Source organism: Bos grunniens, chromosome 5, assembly GCF_055505025.1.
Source record: "Bos grunniens cultivar Pamir isolate PY7600 chromosome 5, Bosgru_T2T1.0, whole genome shotgun sequence".
Lineage (NCBI taxonomy): Eukaryota > Metazoa > Chordata > Mammalia > Artiodactyla > Bovidae > Bos > Bos grunniens.
This window is the reverse complement of record NC_141169.1, coordinates 69,368,484-69,394,879: the sequence shown is the minus strand read 5'-3', so window position 1 is coordinate 69,394,879 and position 26,396 is coordinate 69,368,484. Positions and strand designations below refer to the sequence as shown.

Genomic DNA, 26,396 nt, shown 5'->3' with positions numbered 1-26,396 from the left:
TGTTATAAACCCTGTAACATTTTTGCTTTCCACAGTTATTTTTTTAAAAGATTAAAACTGAGGGGTTGGTATCTTTTTATATTTCCCTATATGTTTAACCAAGACCAAGGTAAGAGAAACCCAAGTAAGACGGTAGGTGTTGCAAGAGGGCATCAGAGGGCAGACACACTGAAACCATACTCACAGAAAACTAGTCAATCTAATCACACTAGGACCACAGCCTTGTCTAACTCAATAAAACTAAGCCATGCCCGTGGGGCAACCCAAGATGGGCGGGTCATGGTAGAGAGATCTGACAGGATGTGGTCCACTGGAGAAGGGAATGGGAAACCACTTAAGTATTCTTGCCTTGAGAACCCCATGAACAGTATGAAAAGGCAAAATGATAGGATACTGAAAGAGAAACTCCCCAGGTCAATAGGTGCCCAATATGCTACTGGAGATCAGAGGAGAAATAACTCCAGAAAGAATGAAGGGATGGAGCCAAAGCAAAAAGAATACCCAGCTGTGGATGTGACTGGTGATAGAAGCAAGGTCCAATGCTGTAAAGAGCAATATTGCATAGGAACCTGGAATATCAGGTCCATGAATCAAGGCAAATTGGAAGTGGTCAAACAAGAGATGGCAAGAGTGAATGTCAACATTTTAGGAATCAGCGAACTGAAATGGACTGGAATGGATGAATTTAACTCAGATGACCATTATATCTACTATTGTGGGCAGGAATCCCTCAGAAGAAATGGAGTAGCCATCATGGTCAACAAAAGAGTCTGAAATGCAGTACTTGGATGCAATCTCAAAAATGACAGAATGATCTCTGTTCACTTCCAAGGCAAACCATTCAATATCACAGTAATCCAAGTCTATGCCCCAACCAGTAACACTGAAGAAGCTGAAGTTGAATGGTTCTATGAAGACCTACAAGACCTTTTAGAACTAACACCCAAAAAAGATGTCCTTTTCATTATAGGGGACTGGAATGCAAAAGTAGGAAGTCAAGAAACACCTGGAGTAACAGGCAAATTTGTCCTTGGAATACAGAATGAAGCAGGGCAAAGACTAATAGAGTTTTGCCAAGAAAATGTACTGGTCATAACAAACACCCTCTTCCAACAACACAAGAGAAGACTCTATACATGGACATCACCAGATGGTCAACACTGAAATCAGATTGATTATATTCTTTGCAGCCAAAGATGGAGAAGCTCTATACAGTCAGCAAAAACAAGACGAGGAGCTGACTGTGGCTCAGACCATGAACTCCTTATTGCCAAATTCAGACTGAAATTGAAGAAAGTAGGGAAAACCACTAGACCATTCAGGTATGACCTAAATCAAATCCCTTATGATTATACAGTGGAAGTGAGAAATAGATTTAAGGGCCTAGATCTGATAGATAGAGTGCCTGATGAACTATGGAATGAGGTTCGTGACATTGTACAGGAGACAGGGATCAAGACCATTCCCATAGAAAAGAAATGCAAAAAAGCAAAATGGCTGTCTGGAGAGGCCTTACAAATATCTGTGAAAAGAAGAGAAGCGAAAAGCAAAGGAGAAAAGGAAAGATATAAACATCTGAATGCAGAGTTCCAAAGAATAGTAAGAAGACATAAGAAAGCCTTCTTCAGCCATCAATGCAAAGAAATAGAGGAAAACAACAGAATGGGAAAGACTAGAGATCTCTTCAAGAAAATCAGAGATACCAAAGGAACATTTCATGCAAAGATGGGCTCGATAAAGGACAGAAATGGTATGGACCTAACAGAAGCAGAAGATAGTAAGAAGAGATGGCAAGAATACACAGAAGAACTGTACAAAAAAGATCTTCACGACCCAGATAATCACAATGGTGTGATCACTGACCTAGAGCCAGACATCCTGGAATGTGAAGTCAAGTGGGCCTTAGAAAGCATCACTACGAACAAAGCTAGTGGAGGTGATAGAATTCCAGTTGAGCTATTACAAATCCTGAAAGACGATGCTGTGAAAGTGCTGCACTCAGTATGCCAGCAAATTTGGAAAACTCAGCAGTGGCCACAGGACTGGAAAAGGTCAGTTTTCATTCCAATCCCAAAGAAAGGCAATGCCAAAGAATGCTCAAACTACTGCACAATTGTACTCATCTCACACGCTGGTAAAGTAATGCTCAAAATTCTCCAAGCCAGGCTTTAGCAATATGTGAACCGTGAACTTCCTGATGTTCAAGCTGGTTTTAGAGAAGGCAGAGGAACCAGAGATCAAATTGCCAACATCCGCTGGATCATGGAAAAAGCAAGAGAGTTCTAGAAAACATCTATTTCTGTTTTATCAACTATGCCAAAGCCTTTGACTGTGTGAGATCACAATAAACTGTGGAAAATTCTGAAAGAGATGGGAATACCAGACCACCTGACCTGCCTCTTGAGAAATTTGTATGCAGGTCAGGAAGCAACAGTTAGAACTGGACATGGAACAACAGACTGGTTCCAAATAGGAAAAGGAGTACGTCAAGGCTGTATATTGTCACCCTGTTTATTTAACTTATATACAGAGTACATCATGAGAAATGCTGGACTGGAAGAAACACAAGCTGGAATCAAGATTGCCAGGAGAAATACCAATAACCTCAGATATGCAGATGACACCACCCTCATGGCAGAAAGTGAAGAGGAACTAAAAAGCCTCTTGATGAAAGTGAAAGTGGAGAGTGAAAAAGTTGGCTTAAAGCTCAACATTCAGAAAACGAAGATCATGGCATCTGGTCCCATCACGTCATGGGAAATAGATGGGGAAACAGTAGAAACAGTGTCAGACTTTATTTTTCTGGGCTCCAAAATCACTGCAGATGGTGACTGCAGCCATGAAATTAAAAGACGCTTACTCCTTGGAAGGAAAGTTATGACCAACCTGGATAGCATATTCAAAAGCAGAGACATTACTTTGCCAACAAAGGTTCATCTAGTCAAGGCTATGGTTATTCCAGTGGTCATGTATGGATATGAGAGTTGGACTGTGAAGAAGGCTGAGTGCCGAAGAATTGATGCTTTTGAACTGTGGTGTTAGAGAAGACTCTTGAGAGTCCCTTGGCCTGCAAGGAGATCCAACCAGTCCATTCTGAAGGAGATCAGCCCTGGGATTTCTTTGGAAGGAATGATGCTAAAGCTGAAACTCCAGTACTTTGGCCACCTCATGCAAAGAGTTGACTCATTGGAAAAGACTCTGATGCTGGGAGGGATTGGGGGCAAGAGGACAAGGGGACGACAGAGGATGATATGGCTGGATGGCATCACTGACTCGATGGACATGAGTCTGGGTGAACTCCAGGAGTTGGTGATGGACAGGGAGGCCTGGCGTGCTGCGATTCATGGGGTCGCAAAGAGTCGGACACAACTGAGCAACTGATCTGATCTGATATATTTAACATTTTCAGCACTCTTCTTTACTTTCTGTAGATTCAGATTTCCATCTAGCTTTGTTTTCCACCTGCCAGAAGTTCCTTTAATGTTTGCTGTAGGGCAGCTGTGCAGAGAAGACAGAGGCTTTAGGCCCGTACCTCCCAGCTTCCTTCTCCTTCCTCTTCTTTTACCCTTCTTCTTAACCTCTTAACCTTAATCTCTACTCTTAACCTTTTCTACTTGTATCCCAGAAGAAGAGTGGACTCTTTCATCTAAGACTGGCCACTTCACCTTTGAAGTCAAGTTTCTCAGTCGTGTCCGACTCTTTGGACCGCATAGACTGTAGCCCACTAGGCTCCTCCATCCATGGAATTTTCTAGGCAAGAGTACTGGAGTGGGTTGCCATTTCCTTCTCCAGGGGATCTTCCCAACCCAGGGATCAAACCCGGGTCTCCCACATCACGGGCAGACACTTTACCATCTGAAGCACCAGGGAATCTTTACTAATTCACAATTCCATTACACCCCCACTGGTATTTTTTTGTTGTTTAATAACTATCTTATACACCTGTGGCTGATTCATGTCAATGTATGGCAAAAACCACCACAATATTGAAAAGTAATTAGTCTCCAATTATAATAAATAAATTAATTAAAATTATATTTTAAAATATGAAATAGCTATCCAACAAATTAGATCAGTGTCTGCTATGTACAGCTAGCAGTAAGACAAATTCCCTCTGTTATCATGATGCCTGTAGCTTGATTGAGATAGTGGCTATTTATGTTACAGCATGTAAAGAGCAAACAATTAGTAACTGTTCTGAGCTCTTGGTACCTTATCTGTTGGATGTTACATGACAGGAGAACAACATATATGAAGTGTAATGCTGTGGCTGCCATGAAAACCGTTTACCTGAGTTAAAATGAACTGTTTTACTTAGAGCTTTTACGATAGAGTAATTATAAGACTTCCATTTAATATTAATTTTTGAATTAAAAATATGCAATTAAAAAACACTATTTATTGAAAAATATATATCAGTCTTTATTGATCTGCAGTACCTCTTTTGTATATGACACATTTCATGTGTGTGGATGTGTGTGTGGGGGTGAGTGTATGTGGTTATCAGTTTAAAGAAGTCCCCCTCAATTCCTGGTTTGCTAAGCGTTTTTAATAATAAATAATAAAATGCTGAATTTTATCAACTTTTCTGTTTATTCATATAATATAATCATCTTTTTCCTTCATTTATTTGTTAATGTGCTATATGTATTATTTTCAATTATTAAGTCAGTCTTATATTCCTAAGATAAATCTGATTTTTGGTGATGTATTTTACACATTTAACATTTTGCTGGATTTGGTTTGTCAGCAGATTGATATCTTTTTACATTTATTTTGATTCACAAGATTGGCTTATAATTTTCCTTTTTTATATTGTCATTGTTGGATTTTGAATGCAGAGTTATGCTAGTCTCATTATGTGAGTTTTTAAAAATGTTTTATTGGAGTAGAGTTGATTTACAATGTTGTGTTAGTTTCAGGTGTACAGCAAAGTGAATCAGTTACACATACATCCACTCTTTTTTTTTTTTAACATTCTAGAGTCTTTTCCCAAATAGGCCATTAGAGAGTACTGAGCAGAATTCCCTGTGCTATACAGCAGTTTCTTATTAGTTATTTTATATAGACTAGTACTCTTCTCTTCTAATGTAAGATTTAATGCTGTGAATTTATAAGTACTACTCTAGGTACGTCCCACAAATCTCAATATGTTGTGTTTTCATTTTCATTAAATCCAGAATATTTTTAAATTTCCTATGTGATTTTTTTTTCTTTGATTTGTGGGTTGTTTGGAAGGGTATTGTTTACTTTCCAGCATTTGGGGGAATTCTCAGATATCTATCTTTTCCCTTGTGGCCAGAAAACATACTTTATATGTTGCAATTATTTCAAATTTATTGAAACTTTTATGGCTCACAGTGTGGTCCATCTGTGTGAATGTTCCCATGTGTATACTTGTAAAAATTATGTATTCTGCTATTGTTGGGTGATGTGTCCTATAAATGTCCTTTAGATCAAGTTGATTGATAATATTGTTAAAAAACTTCTTCATAGTTCTGATTTTTTATCAGTGTGGTCTATCAGTTGATGAGAAAAGAGTGGTAAAGTCGCCAAGTTTAAACACAAACTTGCTCATGTCATCATCTCTATGAGACAGGGATTGTTTTCTCTGTTTTACAGGAAGGCAGCCGAGGCTTTGAGAAGCTAAGTAGCTTGGAGGTGGGAGAGGGTGGTTGACTGGGCACTTTACTATTGGAAGATAGGGGTGGGGTTGGTTGGCCATATCATGGGGAGCCCTCCAAGTTTGGAACATCGAACTTCCGCTCTGGGATGTTAGACTCCTGCCTGCCCCGTGGAACAAAATGAAGGTCTGAAGGAATCCCACTGTTAATTATGCAGACTTCCAGTTCATCCTTATTTTCCATCAGTACCACATAGTGTCTGGTATCCTTGAGGCCTGAGTCTCTCTTGTTCAGTTTCTACAGAAAATATTCCTTTATTCTCCCTCTTGAGCAGAACAGTTTTAAGAATGATGAGAGATTGCAGACATTTGCTTACTCCATTCATTCACAGGCTTTTATTTTTTATAGTGAAAACTTTTATATTTAGAATCAGCTGGCTGGACTCAGTTTAGATGATCCCAATTTTATTGTTGTTGTTGTCCAACTCTCCGCGACCCTATGGACTACAGCCTGCGAGGCTCCTCTGTCCATGGGGATTCAGGCAAGAATATTGGGGTGGGTTGCCATTTCCTTCTCCAGGGGATCTTGCCAACCCAGGTCCCCTGCATCGCAGGCAGATTCTTTACCATCTGAGCCACCAGGGAAGCCCTCATATGAGAGAGGGAGTCAGAAATGGATGCAGTTTCTTTCTCTTTTTTAAAAACTTATTTATTTATGCATTTAATTTTTGGCTATGCTGGGTGTTCGTTGCTGGGTGCAGGCTTTCTCTAGTTGTGGTGAGCGGAAGCTACTCTCTAATTGCAGTGTGCAGGCTTCCAGTTGCAGTGGCTTCTCTTGTAGAGCATGGGCTCTAGAGCATGAGGGCTCCGTAGTTGTGACTCACAGGCTTTAGTTGCTCTGTGACATGTGGGATCTTCTCAGACCAGGAGTGGAACCTGTTCTCCCTGCATTGGCAGGCAGATTCTTAACCACTGGACCACCAGGGAAGTCCTGGATATGATTCCTTGCTGTGTGCCACCAAAGTTGGCTCTCTCAAGTGTTCTGTCCTGCCTGAGTCTATCTCACAAGCACTCACAGCATGCTTGCAGAAACAGTTGACAGTGGGTGTAGACTCCCCTTGTGTCCAGGGCTCACACATATTCTTAATGATTATTTTAGCTCATGCTCAGCATTCAACAATTTGAAATTTTCAGTTGTTTTTTCTTCCTACTTCTTTTTATGGCTACTATCTCCTTCTCTCATAATCTGTCAAAGTAGAAAGAGTTTGGGTGTCCTAATTCACCCTGTGGGTATTTACCACCCTTTGGAATTAATTTTGCTTCTTGGCATTAACTCCTCTTCCTCAGAGTACATGAGAGGATAATCTAGGTTAAAAGATCACTTTCTTGAGTATTTTTTTTACTGTCTTATACCAATTTCTTTAGTAATCTTGTCAAGGAATGTTTAACAGGAGGATTCCTACGTGCTGTTTCTCATAAATCCTCTGCTCCTTATCAAGTGGAGCAGCAAGCTGTTCCCAGGACTGAGGTCACTGTATGAGACAGGCTTGGGTCTCCCTCAGTAAACATTCTCCTTATGACAAAACTGCTTAGTCTCGATCCTCTTTCTTGAGATATGGATTGTCTCCTGACCTTGTGACCATTATTAATCCCTTGTTCCCTTGGTAACAGTTGCTGTACATTTGGTTTTCTGATCTTTATTATTGTCGAAAGAAATTTCTTGTACAACAGCCAAATATACTCACAGAAAGATCATTAAAGCACCTTTGCTCCATCAGAGCTTAGGTCCCCATGTCTTTTTTGTTTCTCTCTCTCTCTCTCTTCCCCTGGCTAATTCTCTGGAGCGTAGAAACCCGTCATGCTCACTCTCCTGCCTGGGCTTCCAAGACCCCCTCAAGAAGGCGCCCTGTGCCTTCATCCCCTCGAGAGGGCTCCCTGTGCCTTCGTGAGCGATGCAAGCCCTGTGTCAAGGGCTTTATTGGTTCTCTGCATAAACCAGGGAATATCAGCCTCTTTCTCTCTTTCACTTTCTTATCGTCGACTCCGGACCACCAGGTCCCAGTCCATTAAACGACCCCAACAAAATCTGAGAAGACGTGTATCAAGCCTTATCTACTTGAATAAATGTATTAAGATGATAAATGTGAAACATATTTTTACCTAGTTTTATATCTTGATTGCGATAGTAATTTTAAAAAATTACTTACTCTGCTTTCAGACCAAACAGTGAGTTAGATTTGAAAAAACAATGAATGAGTCTTTCATAGCAGGAATTTTATGCCTTTGGAATATCTACATCAACATCAAATAAATCAACACTTCAGAAGAACTCTTTGTTCTGTTTTATTGGCCCAGAGGGTGACATAGAGACATAAATTCAGTTGAATTTGTGCACATTATTGAAAATGCGAAGCTATCTTATTTGTTTTTTCTTCTGTTTCAGGTATTGGTGGTAATTTGGTGGCCATTCAGGCCAGTCGGATTTCTACCTACCTTCATTTACACAGCATTCCAGGAGAACTGCCTGATGAACCCAAAGGTTGTTACCACCCTTTTAGAACTTTTTTTGGTCCAGGTAGGTGCTTGTGGATTTTTGCATATTTTATTCCTGGAACTCTTCCTCTCTGTGAGTACAGGCAGGCAACATTTGTTGAATACATATTTTGTTTATGAATGTTGCCCAATTTTCTGTTTCTGAGAGCCAGATAGATTTTAAATAGAGTAGATTTTGTTCACTAAATCTCAGTGAACAGCAACAACGAAAGACTGTGGATCAGTTTTGCAATTGTTAAAGAACTTTGTATAGTTTTTCTTTTTTATCTTTCTCTTGGATATCTTGTTTATAAGTTAGGAAAGAAGAACCTTGTGCATATAAGAAAACATTGTTAGGTGATTTAGGGAAGCATACTCTTTCATGGGCTTCCCCAGTGGCTCAGCTGATAAAGAATCTGCCTGCAATGCAGGAGACCTGGGTTCAAGCCTGGGTTGGGAAGATCCCCTGGAGAAGGGCATGGCAACCCACTCCAGTACTGTTGCCTGGACAATCCCCTTGGACAGAGATGCCTGGCGGGCTACAGTCCTTCGGGTTGCAAAAAGTCGGACACAACTGAGCAGCTAACCACATAGCACACACTCTTTCGTACATTAATCTTTTGACCTTTCTAAATGTAGGCATTTGATCCCCAACAAGCAGAATGAGAGGGGATAACCTCAGTTACAAGGACATTGTTATGTACCAGGCATATGATATCCAAAAAACTAAACCACCATTTTATTTTATTTTTGACTGCACTGTGTGGCGGGCATGCAGAACTTATGCAACCAGGGATCAAACCTGTGTCCCTGCCGTGGAAGCCCAGTCTTAACCACTGGACCACCAGGGAAGCCTCTAAACCGCAATTTTAAACCTCACAATTCTTGAAAACTTTTTTTTTCTGATGAAAATAAATGTATTGTAATAAGTGTAACTTTTGAATGAGGTTCAGAAATACCCAGTCTTTTAATAGCAGTGAAAGACTTCTAAAGGAAAAATAAAATTAAAACATCTAATGACCAAAAAACCTCTATTAGAAGATGATTAGGTATCATTTAGTTATTAAAATGATCAATAATAAGGAATTAAATGATGTAGGAAAAAAATATGTTCCAGTACTTTAAGAACTTCATATTTTTTCTTTTGTCTTCCCTCTGTTTTTATAATGTTATAGTTTGATCAGTGTTCTTCACAGCAAGCTTTCATCAACCACCTTTCATTTAATTAATATATAACATATAGGGAAAATTTCTAAAAATTAAGCAAATTGTAAATAGTTAAAATTTATTTTTAGCAATTGAATTTTATGTGATTCTGTGCACTATAGTAGTAATAACTAGAAGTAATTCTCAAATTTTAATAACTATGATCTATTATTCACCAATACATGATTTTGTTTTAACAACTTTTATATTTTATATTACAGGAGTAAATAATAAGTCTGCTCAAGTTCTACTGCTTTTAGTGATACCTGGACATTTAATTTTCCTCTACACTATTCATTTGATGAAAAGTGGTCACACTTCTTTAACTGTGATCTTTGTAGTAGTATACTTATTTGCTGCTGTGTTACAGGTAAGAGAGAAAACCTCTTGTAATTTCTTTTATGTTCAGATTAATGTTAACGTATAACTAAGTCTAAAAGCACAAGAAATATTTTAACATTTTAAAACTCAGCTGAATGCCTTCATATTGATCTTAAAACCAATAACTTTTAATATGATTTGATCAATAGACCTATTGGATTTCCTATTTTCTGGATTCTGTGTCCTCCCTCTCTCCTCTTTTTTTTTTTTATTCTCTTTACTATGAATGTGTCTTGGCAGATAAATTCCTGAGGAAGAGTGCTGCATAGGAGAAAAAATTTTGAGTCTTTGCATGTTGTAAAATGCTTTGAATAGGTTGACTGGATATAAAATTCTGTTTCTTTTAATTTTTCTTTTAAAATTTTGAAAGCAAGGAGAAAGCTTCCTTGCTTTTTAACTTCTGTTACTACTGAAAAGAAGAACAGATGCCATTCTCACTGCTGATCTCGTGGTACAAAACTACTTTTATCTTTCTAGAAGTTTCTAGAAAGAAAATCTTTTCCTTTTCCCTGTTGTTTTTAAATTTCTTCTGGTATTTATCTATGAGTTTTAAAGTAATATACCTAAGTTTCTAGTTCATGTTTAATTCCCTTTAGACTTTTGCTAACAAAAGTTGAGGATTTGAGGGCTGGCATAACGCTGTATCTTTCCCATATGGTTATATCACAGTTTGGGGTTAAATTAGTAGTCAGTGTTTATGTCATTGGGTCTATCTAAACATCGTTTGGGCTTCCTTGGTGGCTCAGATGGTAAAGAATCTGCCTGCAGTGCAGAAGACCTGGGAGATTACTGAGTTGGGAAGATCCCCTGGAGAAAGGCATGGCAACCCTATCGTGATCTCCAGTGTTCTTGCCTGGAGAGTCCCCATGGGTAGAGGAGCCTGGCTAGCTACAGTCCATGGGGTTGCAAAGAGTCGGACATGACCAAGCGACTAACACACACAAGCGTTGTTTACTACAGAGCCAGATAATGTACTATATTTCCTTTTTGTGTATTTTATTTTTCTTAGGGTTAATAATCACTTCTTTTTTCATTTGCCTCATTTTCTAGAAACCCATCCTTAATTTTTTCCAACTGTTCCATCTTTCTTTCGGCTTTTTAGCCATGGCTTCTTGCTAAGCTCTGTAGGATTTAGTACCTCCTACTTTGAGAAATCCTAACTTAAGAGATGCATTCAAACAATTCTTTGAAAAAATATCATATGACTTTGGCCTTCAAGGGGTTTGTAGGAGTGGGACTGGAGGATAAGTATGTGGAATTATTAATTTTCCAGTCAAAAGAAACTGCATTGACAGTAATAATGTTAACTAAATTAACTAACATCTACTACGTTACCTATATGACCAGTGTTGTTCTAAGTGCTTTACATGTAGAGACTTATTTTATTCTCACAAGTACTCTATGGGATTTGTTTTTCTGATATAAATCATTGATTTTAAAAGTGAAGTACATGCAAAACAATGCATTGTTTACACAAAGGAAAGATTAAAACTTCTGTTTATGTATGTCTACCTCATTTGTTTAAAATATTTCTTCTGTTTTTATGATTGCTTTACAATAAGCATATTATCACAGTGTTAAGTAAAGTATACTTATTTATACTGAAGGACTGCATAAGCTAAAACTTTTGGAGATTACTGAGTAAAAGTATAGAGATGATAGAGCACAGAACTCAAGCCAGAAAATGGAAGTAATTCATACAGTGGATCTAACTAAAAGAAGAGAAGATGAGAAAAGATTAAAAGGATAGATTAGGACCAATGTAAAAAGGCCTTAAATGCTCAACAAGGGAGACAAGAATATACTCATAAAGTAACAAAACCCTTGTGACCTTATTGATGTTTTAACTTTTCTATAATGATTTATAGTGCTCGAGATTTTATTAGATGTCACCTGTCAAATCATTCATTCATTTATTCCTTCAGTAAGCCTTCATTCTATTCATGATACTAGATGAAGGTATGGGCTTTAAATCCCAGAATGCATAAATTCAGGCCCTATACTCAAAGACTCACAGCCTGAAGAGAAGACTACTGAACAAAAAACTGTATTATAATGTCACGTAATATAAATAAATGCTGGAAATAGCTATGCATAATTTGCTGTCAGAGGTTGGAAAAAAAAGCAACTGATCCTATCTGGGGAGTAATATTTTTCTACTGTTCGGTAGGGACAGAAGTTATTTCAAATGCGTTTTTACTACTGGCTATCTTTATTGCTGTATATGCTATGGTCATTTATTATAATTTATTTTCTTCATGTATGTAAGTATTATGAAAAAGATGCTTTCCTCAATCTGATGGGAAATGTTTAAGAGACCATTCTTTGGTCTATTAAACACACCATTTTTAGAGTAAGTTCCTATTTGTAACTTTACCTCTTTACCTCATGGATGGATTTGACATTTATCTTTATGGTTCTTTGCCAAGATAGTGTCATGCACCATTTCACTTAAGTTAATGAAGGATATAAGACATTTATCTGAATTTATACAAATATTAAATTTCAACCTTATTCTCACAGTACACCTATATGTCTTTTGTTAGCCTCTGATGTAAATTCTGATTGTGGGTACATGCTCAGTCGTGTCCGACTCTGTGACCCCAGGGACTGGGGCCCTCCAGGCTCCTCTGTCCATGGAATTCTCCAGGCTTGAATACTTGAGTGGGTTGCCATTTCCTTCTCCTGGGGATTTTCCTGACCCAGGGATCGACCCCCTATCTCCAGCATTGGCAGATGGGTTTTTTACCACTGAACCACCTGGAAAGCCCAAATTCTGATTGATAAAGTTTGAAAAACTAGAGTTAAAGAAAGAGTAATTACTAATCTCACTGTGTCTTCAAACCTCCTCTGTAAAGTGGGAGGGATATAGACAGTCCAACTTAAATGATTTTTCAACTTTATGATGTGCAAAAGCAATAATGCATTCAGTGGAAACCATACTTCAGTGTTTGAATTTTGATCATTTCCCAGGCTAGTGATACTCAGTATAATCCTGTCCTAAGACACGGGCAGTGACAGCGAGCCACAGTTCCCAGTCGGCTGTACGATCATGAGGGCAACCAACCAATAAACCGATCCACTTAAGACCATTCTGTACCCAAACAACCATTCTGTTTTTCGCTTTCAGTACAGTAGTGAATGAATTATATCAGCTATTCAGTACTTTAGTGTAAAATAGGCTTTGTGTTAGATGATTTTGCCCAGCTGTAGAATAATGTTAGTGTTCTGAGCACATTTAAGGCAGGCTAGGCTAAGCTATGATGTTCAGTAGGATAGTTGTATTAAATGCATTTACAGTGTTTTCAACTTACCATGGCTTTTTTGGATATAACCTTATCATAAGGTAAGGAAGATCTGTAGTAGTACCTGCCTCATAGGCACTTTGGAGGATTAAATGATTTAATTACTTGGCTTCATAGTACATGCTATATGAATGTTGGCTGATGCTGTTGTTATTGTTACGGTTATTAAACATAGAATTATAAATGGTGAATCATTAATCTCTGAGTGACAATTGAAATTTTTTTTAATCTTGTAATATTGATTGAATTTTCTGTGTCTTTTACAACTTTCATTTTTATGAGTTTGTGTTTTTATTCCTCCCCAAGAATTAGATACCTTCCAGAGAAGATCTTTGTTTTTGTACCTGACATTGTATTATTCCAATGGAATAGTTTAGAATCTGCTTGTAAATTCTCAATTCAAATCTTCATGCTCCAGCACTAATGTATCTAACACATACATGAGCACACACGTTCACATATCTCTGTGGAGGCTTGAGGTTTAGATTAAAAATCTTGACCTTTCCCTGCCTACTTCACTTAATCCAAATATGGAAGAATAAATAAAAACTTTTTAAAGATGAAGAATTCTTTACCACTTAAGACATATATTTTAATATTCTTTACTCAGCTGGCTTCCTTTTTTGATCTAGGTTTAAGCGATTCATGGGGTCGCAAAGAGTCAGACACGACTGAGCGACTGAACTGAACTGAACTGAAACTTACATTCAAAATCTTGGTTGAAGTCCCAGCTCTTACTTAAATATTTCAGTCCATACCTGTCTTCCCATCACTAAAATCTGTATTTTGATTAGCTATTCCATAGTAAAATTTTCTAATGCAGGCTTAATTTTTCTCTATATGGATTCCTACCTCCTTGAGGGTAGAGACCAAGCCTTTTGGTATTCTCTCAAGACATGATAGAATGGTTTTGTTTTGTTTTGGGGGGGTATAATTGCTTTACAGTGTTGTGTTAATTTCTGCTGTACAACAAAGTGAACGAGCTATAACATATATCCTCAGCGCCACCCCACCCCTCCAGGTCATCACAGCACCCGGCTGAGCTCCCTGTGCTCGAACAGTTTCCCACTAGCTACTTGTTTTGCGCATGGTAGTGTATATGTGTCCCTGTTACTCTCTCAATTCAATTCTTGATATTTCACTCTCTTCTCAGACTAGTATTCTTTAAGGAAACTTCCCCCTACCACCTAATTCCTCACCCAACAAAATGAAGTAAATCCACTTGAAAGAAACTTGATATCGAACTTATTATAATGACATAGTGACAGTTCTTTGCAGTATTTTTGCACTTACTCAGATGTCATCTTCCTGGAAGTCTTTCTTGAATAGCTAATTTGGTCTAAGTGCCTTTATTCTCTGTTCCCATGGTACCCTGTGAATACCATTACCCTAGCTTTTCCACATTATATTGACATTGTCTGTTCGTGTGTCTGTCTCACCCATTCTACAGAAAGGGTCTTTGTTTTACTCTTTTTTTTTTTTGTCTCTGGCACCTTGCCCCATCTCAAGTGCTCAATTAATGTTTGTTAAACTAAATGACTATATCTTGCTAGCTCTGTTTCCCTCTTTGGGAAGAGAAAAGTTTACAACTGTATTTAGGTACCAGAAATTCCAGAAAAACTGAGAAATCTAAATTTTCTCCTTGCTCCAAATTTCCTCTTTCACTGACCTAAGTATTTAAAATAAAAGGCAATGAAAAATAAAACACAAAATACCACAAATTCTGTTGGCACTCAGTTAGAATTGTAAGGATTTACTGAAATGTTTAGAGATGAAATAACTTAAATGCTTAGAGATGAAATATAGTGCACTTTCACTTTAAGGGAATGTGCAAGGTTGACTTCAGATAAAGCAGAATTGGAAATGATTGTTGAAAATGGATGCAACTGAGGGAATAGGACATGAGAGTGATGTGGGGACAGTTTGTATTCTACTTTTGTATATGTTTGAATTTTTACATAGTAAGGAATTTTAAAATGTTATTTATTTACTTGTTTTTGGCTGTGCTGGGCCTTCATTACTGCATGCAGTCTTTCCCTAGTTGTGGTGCGTGGGCTTCTCATCGCGGTGGCTTCTCTTGTTGCAGAGCACAAGCTCTAGGGCGCTGAGGCTTTAGTACTTAAGGTTCATGGGCTTAGTTGCCATTCAGCATATGGGATCTTCCTAGACTAGGGATCGAACCTATGTCTCCTAATGGATTCTTAGCCACTGGATCACCAGGAAGTCCAGTAAGGAGTTTTTAAACTTAAGGTTTTTCAGAGCATATTGCCTTAGTAATTTTGGTTCTATAGCTGATTATTTCTTAAAGTAAAAAGTAAACTTGAAATTGTTTGGGACTTAGAATGGTTGAGTTCGTGTCTTTTTTTGCCCCAGGTGCACATTGTCCATTTTTTGAAACTGTTTTTTAAATTTAAAAATCTACATACTTGTCACAAATTTCCTTGTTTAGGTATTTATCCTGTGTCTTGAAATTAGAAGGACCCTAATGAATGTGCTTTTGTGATGTGATGTTTAGTCTGCATAGAGTCAGTAGGTATGATGGATTGTGCTCTTACTCTTGTTCCTGCCCAGAGCCCAGGAGCAGCCAGAGTAATTGGAATATGTCAAGGCTGGAGTAATGTGTTGAAGGCATTCAGTTTAGTTCACCACCAGCAACAATGCATTTTGAGGGTTTTTTTGTTTTCTCAACATTAAGAATGGATCAGCACCAAGCTGACCATGCTGATCACCCATTCTACCTTTTATGCCATCAGTCAGCATTTATGAGACTGCTGGCGATGGCTAAGAGTACAGTTGCTGGCTTAAACGAGAATTTTTATCTGCATCAAATTAGCTCATGGAACCCACAACTTTGATTTCGTAGAACCAGAGTGTATACTTTCTTCTGCAGACTTAGAGATGATTGAATTCTTTCTCACCAAGCAGTCATTTCCTCTGCCTTCACATCTTATTTATTCAAATGCTCCATTGACTGCTCAGAACCTGTTAATTTGTTAAATCAAAGGCATAATACAGTATTCCAGGCTATGACAGACCTTGTTGGCCTTCCTTCTAAGATGTGCAAAAGGGAATTTTGATACCTCCTCAGGGTTTTCTAATTCACTTATTTGCCTCATTCCCTGCAGTCCTTTTCAAGGATGTAGTACCTGGACAGCATAATAAACCCGAGAAGGTACAAAGATAACTATCAGACAAATAAGCAGACTGATGATCTCTTCATCAAAGAAAGAACAGCATTCATTGCAGCTCATTTCCCTATTTAATTTAAAACCTCTACTAGTTCACTTTAGTGTTTGAAATCCTAAATATGCTTCCTTTGTCTGTGAAGAGATAAAAGCTTAAACTTTGGATGACATAACCTACAAAAGGCAAAAAGATAGGCCCATATGGAGTATATTAGTATTTGTTCTGCTATAAAATAGTTCAGTGGGAAAGAAAAATGAGACTTTTCTAGCCCGAGAGGCCTATTAAATTCCAACAAAGTGTTTGTTAATATAATTCAGAAAGAATGAAGCAAAACCATTTCTAAATGAAAATTTTAATTCCCTCTTTTAGGCACTGATTGTTTCATATTCAAAATTAGTTTGCTAAGAACGTTTCTAAACTCCTAGCAGTACCAAATACCATGGGAAATTCTTGTGAACATTTGTGGAAAACCTGACTGTGTCTGTTCTTTAATGTGGGAGAGGCAAAATGTTTCCCTTCAGTGGTGGAATGATGAATTCTCAACTCGTAAAGGTGAAAATATAAATATCAGGATTTTACCCACTGTATAATGCTAATAATCTTCCAAGCATGGTGCTAGTCACTGTACAAAAGAAATAGAAGATATTGTCCCTGCCCTGCACAGGCTTCTCTTAGCTGTGGGAAATGAGATTTAAATGCATGAAATAATTAGAGAGGAGCTGAAGACTTAACCTCCTTATAACAGTAGGTTATAAGCATCTTCCCATGTACCTTCAGAATCAAACTTTACACTCATGCGTGATTTCATTCTTTAAAAGTGCTTTAGTAGGTTTGGGGTGGTGGGGTGGTTTAAAAGGGAAGATCAGAGTATATACTATATCTGATGAGAAGCTTGAATTAATATCAGTAAGTTTGAAACTTCCCTTAGCAAAACAGTAGTACTTACACTTGTTTCTTTAAAAATATTTATTTATTTGGCTGCACCAGGTCTTAGTTGCAGCATTTGGGATCTAGTTCCCTGACCAGGGATCAAACCCAGGTCCCACCCTGCATTGGGAGCACAGAGTGTTAGCCACTGGACCACCAGGGAAGTCCCATATACTTCTTATTAATATAATTTGAAAGCAGAAGTCTCTATAGTTTTTATTGCTGCCTTTTCAGTAGGCAGTGTTTCGTTTTGTCTTTTCATTTTATGAAAGTGAAAAGTAAAAGTGAAAGCCACGCAGTAGTGTCCAACTCTTTGTGACCCCATGGACCATGGTCTGCCAGGCTCCTTTGTCAATGTAATCCTCCAGGCAAGAATACTGGAGTGGGTAGCCATTCCCTTCTCCAGGGAGTCTTCCCAACCCAGGGATCAAACCTGGGTCTCCCACATTGACGGCAGATTCCACCAGGAAAGCCATTTTATACTTACATGCCAATTGCACCATCTTACATTTCCAAGGATGTTTATGTTTTCTAGAAACATGTTCATGTTTTCAAGAAAAAATATTCTCAACAAAGCCCAAGCCCAACTTACATGAGCAAATGAATGACTCTCATAATAAATTTAATAATCTGAATATTGAATAATGAATTTCCTAAGAAGTGTTTCTGTTTCATAAATAATAGTTCATTTGTTTTGAGATCTGTGTTGGTAACATGAATGTGGTCACAGCACAAATGCAGATTAAGAGGAAACATCTTCCATTTTTCATCCAGTAAAACATGCTTGGGGCAGAAATATGGTCCATGGACATCCTAACAGAAACAACATCTTAATTGGCAGTGTCTTAGTTCTGAAGTCACATTCACATGATTCATTGTCATTATTTTAACTACAAAGATAAATGAATAAATGTTTTCACAGAAGGAAAGTATTTATAAACCTTGTAAATCACCACATATGTCACTATGTCACATACAAAGGACAGAGGAAGAAAAGGGAAGATAAGATCAATGTGCAGAACATTATAGAAACATCACAGAGCTCTTCATTGTCAGAGCAGAGTCTGAACTTCTGCTCTGCTGCTTATTTCGTGACTTTAGTCAAGTTCCATAACATCTCTGGCCTTATTTTTTTCCCTCCCTCAAAGGATAGTAAGGAGGACTAAGCTAATAGTATACAGTGCTTGGTAGGATTAGCGTGCGTTCAGTCGTGTCCGACTCTTTGCAGCCCTGTGGATTGTAGCCCACCAGGCTCCTCTGTCCATAGAATTTTCCAGGCAAGAATGCTGGAGCAGGTTGCCATTTCCAATCCAAATTATGATTAGAGAGACAAGCATAATCCCTGACTGTCCTGGGCAAACCAGAAGTAGAGTGGCTGCAGTGATCACTCAGATCCCTTCTTGCATTTCCAGTAGTTGATTTTGTGAATTCCCACCCCTCCAATAAAGATGGTTTGTTACAAAGCACTGTTGTACATAGTTAGTAATGTATATGCTAATATTAAAATTCTCTGGCAACTAAGACAGTATTTGATATTAACGTCCATAATTGCTGCTAAGGTAATATTAAGTTCAGTTGGCTTTTATGGGTTAGCCAGAGAACCCAGGCAACACATAAAGTGTTATTTTCCTAAAAAAAATTGTGTTCTAAGTCCAAATAGCTAATTTTGAATTAGTCTGTTTTTATGTTAGAAAGTATCTGTTTTTGCATTTGTTCAGCCTAAAACAATCTCCTTCAGGTTCCCAGGTGCATTCTGTATTCTAATATCTCTGTATTTTACCTAAAAGTCTGTATTTACCTATTTCTGCCACGGTGTGACTTGTTATTTTACACTGTTCAGCTTTATCTCCTCCTGATCTGTGACTTTTGAGAGGAAAAGAGTACCGATTCTCTTGTATATAAGCCCGCGTATCTCCTTATCACCTAAGTTGTTCATTCTGAAAATTTTCCTTCTCTGGCAATTCCCTTCATGAGGTTTGGTGCTCTAGCTACTTTATATATATATATATATATATTTATGTTTACAAAATGGTAATAGCAAATACTTATATAACATATATTCTGAGCCATGCACTCTATGAGGCACTTCAGGTACATGAGCTCACTGAATACTCACCACAACCCAGTGAGGTAAGTTGTAACTAGTTTCCATTTACAGATGAGGCAGTTGATGTGGAGAATTTGAGCGACTGGTCCAAGTCCACACAGCAAGATGGAGTCTGGATCCAGTGAACACTGCTAACCACTGTATTTTACAAGAATATGTTTGACACTGTTTTGCTGTTAGTGAGGGCCGTAGTTTTTAGGATGTAGTTTTTGAAGATTTACAGCTGCCTCTTCTCTCTGGTTTTGTTAGCTCTTCATACTTCTTCCAGTCTGGTGCTCTGCCTCTAAAGGGCATTCATTCCACGGAGTTTACTTAGGATCTGTGCCTACTGAAGTTAAGTAGGAATCCAGGCCAGGACATAAATATATCCCAAGAGAAGGACTCAGTGCTATGGAATTTCAGTACTGGGAGGTTATTTTTCTAGATGGGGAGGGAACCTTTATTTTATTTTTAATTCTTTTTTTTTTTGCCATGCCATGAGTCATATGTGGTCTTAGTTCCCCAACCAGAGATCAAACCCATAACCTCTGTGTTGGAAACTCCAAGTGTTAACCGCTGGACTGCTATGGAAGTTCCAGGGAAGTTTTATAATGGATAAAATTTTGTTTCTTGCAATCCACAGAAAATGCCATTTCAGCAAAAGGGAGTTGTTATTGTTCAGTCGCTAAATTGTATCCAACTCTTTGCAACTGCATGGACTGCAGTTTGCTAGGCTTCCTTGTCCTTCACTGAATAAATGAGAAAACTCAGGATAAGGTGATAGTAATAGTTGTCAGAAATAGTAAGAAAATTTACAGAAAAAGTAAGAATGTTTCTGGAGCAAAGAGTTTATGGATGGGAATTAATAGAAAATAAGGTTGAAAATTTCAGACTTTGATAAGATCATAAAAGGGTCTTGAAGTCCAGACTTAAGAGTTCAGTTTGTTCTACAGAATGAAGATTTTCAACATTTTTCCCATTCCCAACAAACTTGAGAGATCTCATACATTCCTCAGATGCAGCATCATATAATGTGGAAGGGCTTGAGCTTTGGTTTCCCCACTCATTGCCTGTATTAGGTTGATCAAGGTAATTTCTCATCTGTTTTCTCATCTGTAAAAAGAGGCTAAGGATAGACCTCTACCCTTCCCTGTCCCCAGTAGTGTCTTATTTTTATAATATCATCATCTCTTATGGCTGTAGACTACTGGGACAGTAAGTTTCAGGTTATCAATGAGAAGATCGGAACTTGGTGGAATCTAGTGCTGAATCTCTTTCATGATTCTAATACCCAACTCATTCCTTGCGCTGATTCTTCTAAGTAAGGACAATGTAGCCATATGGTGACAATGTGGCCATAATTGAAATCCCAAGATAACCACCCAGTCAGTTCAGTTCAGTGGTTCAGTCGTGTCCGACTCTTTGCGGCCTCATGAACCGCAGCATGCCAGGCCTCCCTGTCCATCACCAATTCCCAGAGTCCACCCAAACTCATGTCCACTGAGTTGGTGATGCCATCCAACCATCTCATCCTCTGTCATCCCCTTTTCCTCCTGCCTCAATCTTTCCCAGCATCAGGGTCTTTTCAAATGAGGGTCTTTCAAACTCTTCACATCAGGTGGCCAAAGTATTGGAGTTTCAGCTTCAATATCAGTCCTTCTAATGAACACCCAGGACTGATCTGCTTTAGGATGGACTGGTTGGATCTCCTTGCAGTCCAAGGGACTCTAAATAGCTGAGCAAGTTAATTGACTTAGCCTTGAGCAAGTTACTTAAGTAATTCCTTGGGGGAGTCTTATTGTTCTTGCCTGTAAAATGAGGGTAATGTTTCTTCTTTTCACAGTAGTTATAATGTTTAAATACCTGGCACATAGTAGGCCCCTATTATATGGTGCAGTTATGTCTTTTTTTAATTATGAAAGTGAAAGTCGCTCAGTTGTGTCTGACTCTCTGCAACCCCATGTAGTGTATAGTCCTTGGAATTCTCTAGGCCAGAATACTGGAATGGGAAGCCTTTCCCTTTTCCAGGGGATTTTTCCCAACCCCGGGATCAAACCCAGATCTCCTGCATTGCAGGTGGATTCTTTATTGGCTGAGCCACAAGGGAAGCCCAAGAATACTGGAGTGGGTAGCCTATCCCTTCTCCAGGGGATCTTCCTGACCCAGGAATCATACCAGGGTCTCCTGCATTGCAGGTGGATTCTTTACCAACTGAGCTATCAGGGAAGCCTTTAATTATGACATTAAGTGAAATCCTATTCCCAGATGTCATCTCAAAGGAAAGAGCTAAGCAATGAAGAGATTTTAACAGATTGATTTCACGCACATTTTTCCTCCTTTATCAGGATTTAAATCCACCAAGTTCCGACTGGGAAGTAAGGATCCCTGAATTCTTTCTGTGTGACACTTCTGCCCCTGTCTGTTTGTGGGTTTCTGTCTATCAGCTTGGGTTGAGTGGAAACTGTGAAGAGAATGATAAAGGAAGTATAAAGGGAGACCTATAGTTCCATGGAGTTATTTTTTCTAGCTGTAAAAATCTAGTTTAACTTTAGGAGTTGATTAATATAGTGAAAGAAGGAAGTTGAAACAAGTATTTTTTGAGATTCCTTTTTAGCCCTGTGTGCTCAGTCACTCAGTAGTGTCTGACTCTTTGTGACCAACCCCATGAACTGTATCCCTCTAGGCTCCTCTCTCTGTGGAATTTTCCAGGCAAGAATATTGGAGTGGGTTACCATTGCCTACTCCAGGGGATCTTCCTGACCCAGGGATCAAACCTGGGACTTTAGTCCTGGGATTACCTTTTTTGTGATACAATACTGTATTATGCTATTATAGCTCAGATTCAGTTCAGTTCAGTCGCTCAGTCATGTCCGACTCTTTGTGACCCCATGAATCGCAACACGCCAGGCCTCCCTGTCCATCACCATCTCCCGGAGTTCACTCAAACTCATGTCCATCGAGTCGGTGATGCCATCCAGCCATCTCATCCTCTGTCGTCCCCTTTTCCTCCTGCCCCCAATCCCTCCCAGCATCAGAATCTTTTCCAATGAGTCAAGTCTTCGCGTGAGGTGGCAAAGTACTGGAGTTTCAGCTTTAGCATCATTCCTTCCAAAGAACACCCAGGGCTGATCTCCTTTAGAATGGACTGGTTGGATCTCCTTGCAGTCCAAGGGAGTCTCAAGAGTCTTCTCCAACACCACAGTTCAAAAGCATCAATTCTTCGGCACTCAGCTTTCTTCACAGCTTAGATTACAGGATCTTAAAATTGAGACACTTTCCTAAATCCATATTTATGATTCATTCTCTGGAGAGGTATAATTGGGCTCCAGGCCAGTAAACAAAGAAGGTGAAACAACGGCCTGCCTCATCAGAGGCATGGCATGCCAGAGCCCCGTGGAGCAAGACATTCAGAAAGAGAGCTCTTTTCCATCCTGTCAAGCCTGACGCTGTTAGGACCAGAGAAGCTGAGCCTTCTTTTTCTAGTGTTCTGGTTAAGGATATTACTCCTGTGCTCTGAGTTCTGCTGCAATTGCAGACATGACTTAGAGGAATTTTCACAACATCTGCTTAAAAAAAAAATCTTATAACACAGCTATGTGAAAGCAGTGACTTGAAAAGCATAAAAACTATCTTCCAAGAAATTTGTGAGAATAAAATCTTGGTTGGTTGTGACCCTAGGATATTCAGCCAGACAATATTGACCTGAGTGATTCAATCATTAAAATTTTTTTCCTATTTAAAAAAACAGACGTTTAGCACTCTTCTTGTTTTTTATCTTAAAAAGAAGTGTCTGTGTTAGTTCTGCATAACAAAGCTAATGAACTTGTGATTTTTGTACCATGTAGGGAAATATGTAAAAGCAGAAAGTAAAGATTTTTGCATTTTTTAGAAGGGGTGTTTAAAGGAAGTCAAAAAATGATGAGACTGTCATTCAGTATTTGAAGTAAAAAGACAAAATTGATTTTATTGCCCATCATTGTGAAGAAGCTAAGCTGGGAGCAGGCAAAACCTCTGCAAGCAGAGCAACTACGGGTCTTTTATAGGGTTTCAGGGATGCATGGAGTCCAGGGATGGGCAGATGTCCAGAAGCTTGAGTAGACGGATGTCCTCTGTCAAGGTCTGGATACTTGGGTGTGACTATTATTGTTAGTTGGTCTTCAGAGGTGTATTTATTGGACCCAATGTATTCCTAATTGCCTACTTCAGGAGCAAGGACTATCATTGATTGACTTCCTTCTAAATGCTTTCAATAAGGCAAGTTGTTTATTGATTGAATGAACATGAAACCAGTTCTGGTGGCTTCTTGTTACCATAGCCAAAGAACAGTCTTTTCCTGGGAGTGTGGGAACTTTGTGCTTTCTCAGTCTCCACTTTGTTCCTCACTCAGTCAAAGCTGCAGGGTATCATTAAGGATTATCCAGAACTTCACTTTTGTTGTCAATTCTTCCTGAAAGTAGCATATCTGATTTTCAATTTGACTCTGTCAGTATGGGAGGAGGGGTCTTTGAATTATTTATTGAAACATCTGATGGGACGGTGGCTAGGTTGAACCATTTCAGACACTGGATAATAAACATTAAATATGAGATAAACAAGACTAATTAGAAGGAACTTCTAACTGTAAGAAGGAACTTCCCTGGTGAATCAGTGGTAAAGAATCCACCTGCCAGTGCAGAGACACAGGAGATATGGGTTCGGTCCCATATTTCGGAAAGGTCCCGTAAGTTGGAAAGATCCCCTGGAGAAGGAAATGGCAAGCTGCTCCAGTATTCTTGCCTGGAAAATTCCATGGACAGAAGAGCCTGGCGGGTTATAATCCATGGGGTCACAAAAGAGTCAGACTTGACTTAGCAACTACACAACAAGAAGGAACTAGAATGTATTTCACTACCACAACCTGAGATGTTTCAGACCTGACCAAGAAAACACGTCCCAGTGATTTCCTTGGTCTCCAGACCACCTTTTCTTTTAGCTCAGATACAGATTGTTTGATTTCACCTGTAACATTAATTTGGGTATAGTATGAAGTGTCAGCCATCAATCTGCTTGGCCAAAAGAAAGTCCAACACCATTCTTTTATCTGTAACAATAGCTGTTACTTTGCTGGACTTGGTTGGAAGCTGTTTACTCTGTGTGCTCATCTCTTTGCTCTGAGAATCTTGAGTTAATAATCAGCCTCTGTGAGTCATCTGCTTCGGGAAGTGCTCTGGAGAACTTCAGTTGAGGTTCCCTATAGTGTTACTTTCCAGCTCTGTGTAAAGGTCTATTCCATTTTTTCCCCCCAGAGAACAGAAGAGTATGTTGCTAGTTCAGGCTCATTCAGAGATTATGTATTATTCATCATCATAGACTCAGCATCCAGTCCCTGCCTGGTACAGTAAATATTTATCAAATGAATATTCAGCTTTATATTATTCTTGGATTATTTTTGGCATTTCAGTTATGTTTCTTCATTTAGAGTCTGATCTCACTGAAAGCAATAACCATGTCTTATTCTTCTCCTGCTGCTCCAGAAAGCTCATCACAGTGTTTTCTGTGTTAGAGATAGATAAATATTTATTAAATTGGATTCAGGATGTATTGAGTGTACTTTATTTGGGTAATAAGGCAAATACTTGACAAGATTCCTCATCTAAAAGAGAGAATAAATCCGTTGAAGTGGTGAAATATATACATAAAATTATTTGAAGATGATGCTTTTTTAAAAGAAGTATTAAATGTTTAACAAATACAAATAAAATATTCTGTAATTGACTGCTTAAGTGTTATAACTAGGTTTTTTGGAAATAGCTTAACCACTTAAATAGAATGCTAAACTTTATTGCTTTTAATGGATTTTTAAATTTTATTTTATATTGGAGTATAGTTGATTTACAATATTATGTTAGTTTCTGGTGTACAGCAAAGTGATTCAGTTATACATATATCTATTGTTTTTCAGATTCTTTTCTCATATAGGTTATTAGAGTACTGAGTTGAGTTTGCTGTGCTATACAGTAGGTCCTTGTTAGTTATCTTTTTTATATATAGCAGTGTGTATATGTTAATCCCAACCTCCTAATTTATCCCCTCCCCCCTCTTCCCCTTTGGTGTGATGTTTGTTTTCTAATTCTGTGAGTCTGTTTCTGTTTTGTAAATAAGTTCATGTGTATCATCTTTTTGATTCCACATATAAGTGATATATTTGTCTTTCTCTGACTTACTTCACTTAGTTAGATAATCTCTAGTTGTATCCATGTTGCTGCAAATGGCATTATTTCATTATTTTTATGGCTAAGTAGTATTCCATCGTTTATAGGTACTACATCTTCTTTATCTGTTCATCTGTCAGTGGACATTTAGGTTGCTCTCATGTCTTGGCTATTGTAAATAGTGCTGATGTGAATATTGGGGTGCATGTAATCTGTTCAGTTATGCTTTTCTACAGATACATGTCCAGGAATGGGGTTGCAAGGTCATATAGTAGCTCTATTTTTTTGTTTTTAAGGAGTCTCCATACCGTTCTCCATTGTGGTTGTACCAGTTTACATTCCCACCAACAGTGTGGGAGGGTTTCCTTTTCACAGATCCTCTCCAGCATTTATTGTTTCTATATTTGTTGATGATGACCATTCTGACTGGTGTAAGGTGAAACCTCATTGTAGTTTTGATTTGCATTTCTCTAATAATTAGCAGTGTTGAGCATCTTTCAGGTGTTTATTGGTCATCTGTATGTCCTCTTTGGAGAAATGTCTATTTAGATCTTCTGTCCATTTTTTTTTTTTTGAGGTGTATAAGCTGTTTGTATATTGTGGAGATTAACCCCTTGTCAGTTGCATCATTTGCAAGTATTTTCTTCCATTCCATGGGTTGTCTTTTCATTTTGTTTATCGTTTCCTTTGCTGTGCAAAAACATTTAATTAGGTCCCATTGGTATATTTTTGTTTTTATTTCCATTACTGTAGGAGACAGATACAAAAAATATTGCTGCAATTCATATCAAAGAGTGTTCTGCCTGTGTTTTCCTCTAGGAGATTTATATTTGATCTTATATTTAGGTCTTTAATCCATTTTCAGTTTGTCTCTGTGTATGGTGCTGCAGACTGTTCATTCTTTTACATGTAGCTGTCCACTTTTCACAGCACCACTTTATTGGAAAGACTGTCTTGTT

The 26,396-nt window shown here is 38.3% G+C and overlaps 1 protein-coding gene across 3 annotated transcripts in view; it reads left to right on the top strand.

The window, feature by feature from the left end:
* Nucleotides 1-26,396, top strand: part of SLC41A2 (solute carrier family 41 member 2) — a 142,355-nt gene that overhangs the window by 107,421 nt on the left and 8,538 nt on the right. For all 3 annotated transcript variants that reach the window (XM_086401112.1, XM_086401111.1, XM_086401113.1), the window contains exons 9-10: nucleotides 8,067-8,198; nucleotides 9,583-9,731. In XM_086401112.1, coding sequence (XP_086257238.1) covers nucleotides 8,067-8,198; nucleotides 9,583-9,731 — 281 coding nt within the window. The remainder of the gene's footprint in view (nucleotides 1-8,066; nucleotides 8,199-9,582; nucleotides 9,732-26,396) is intronic.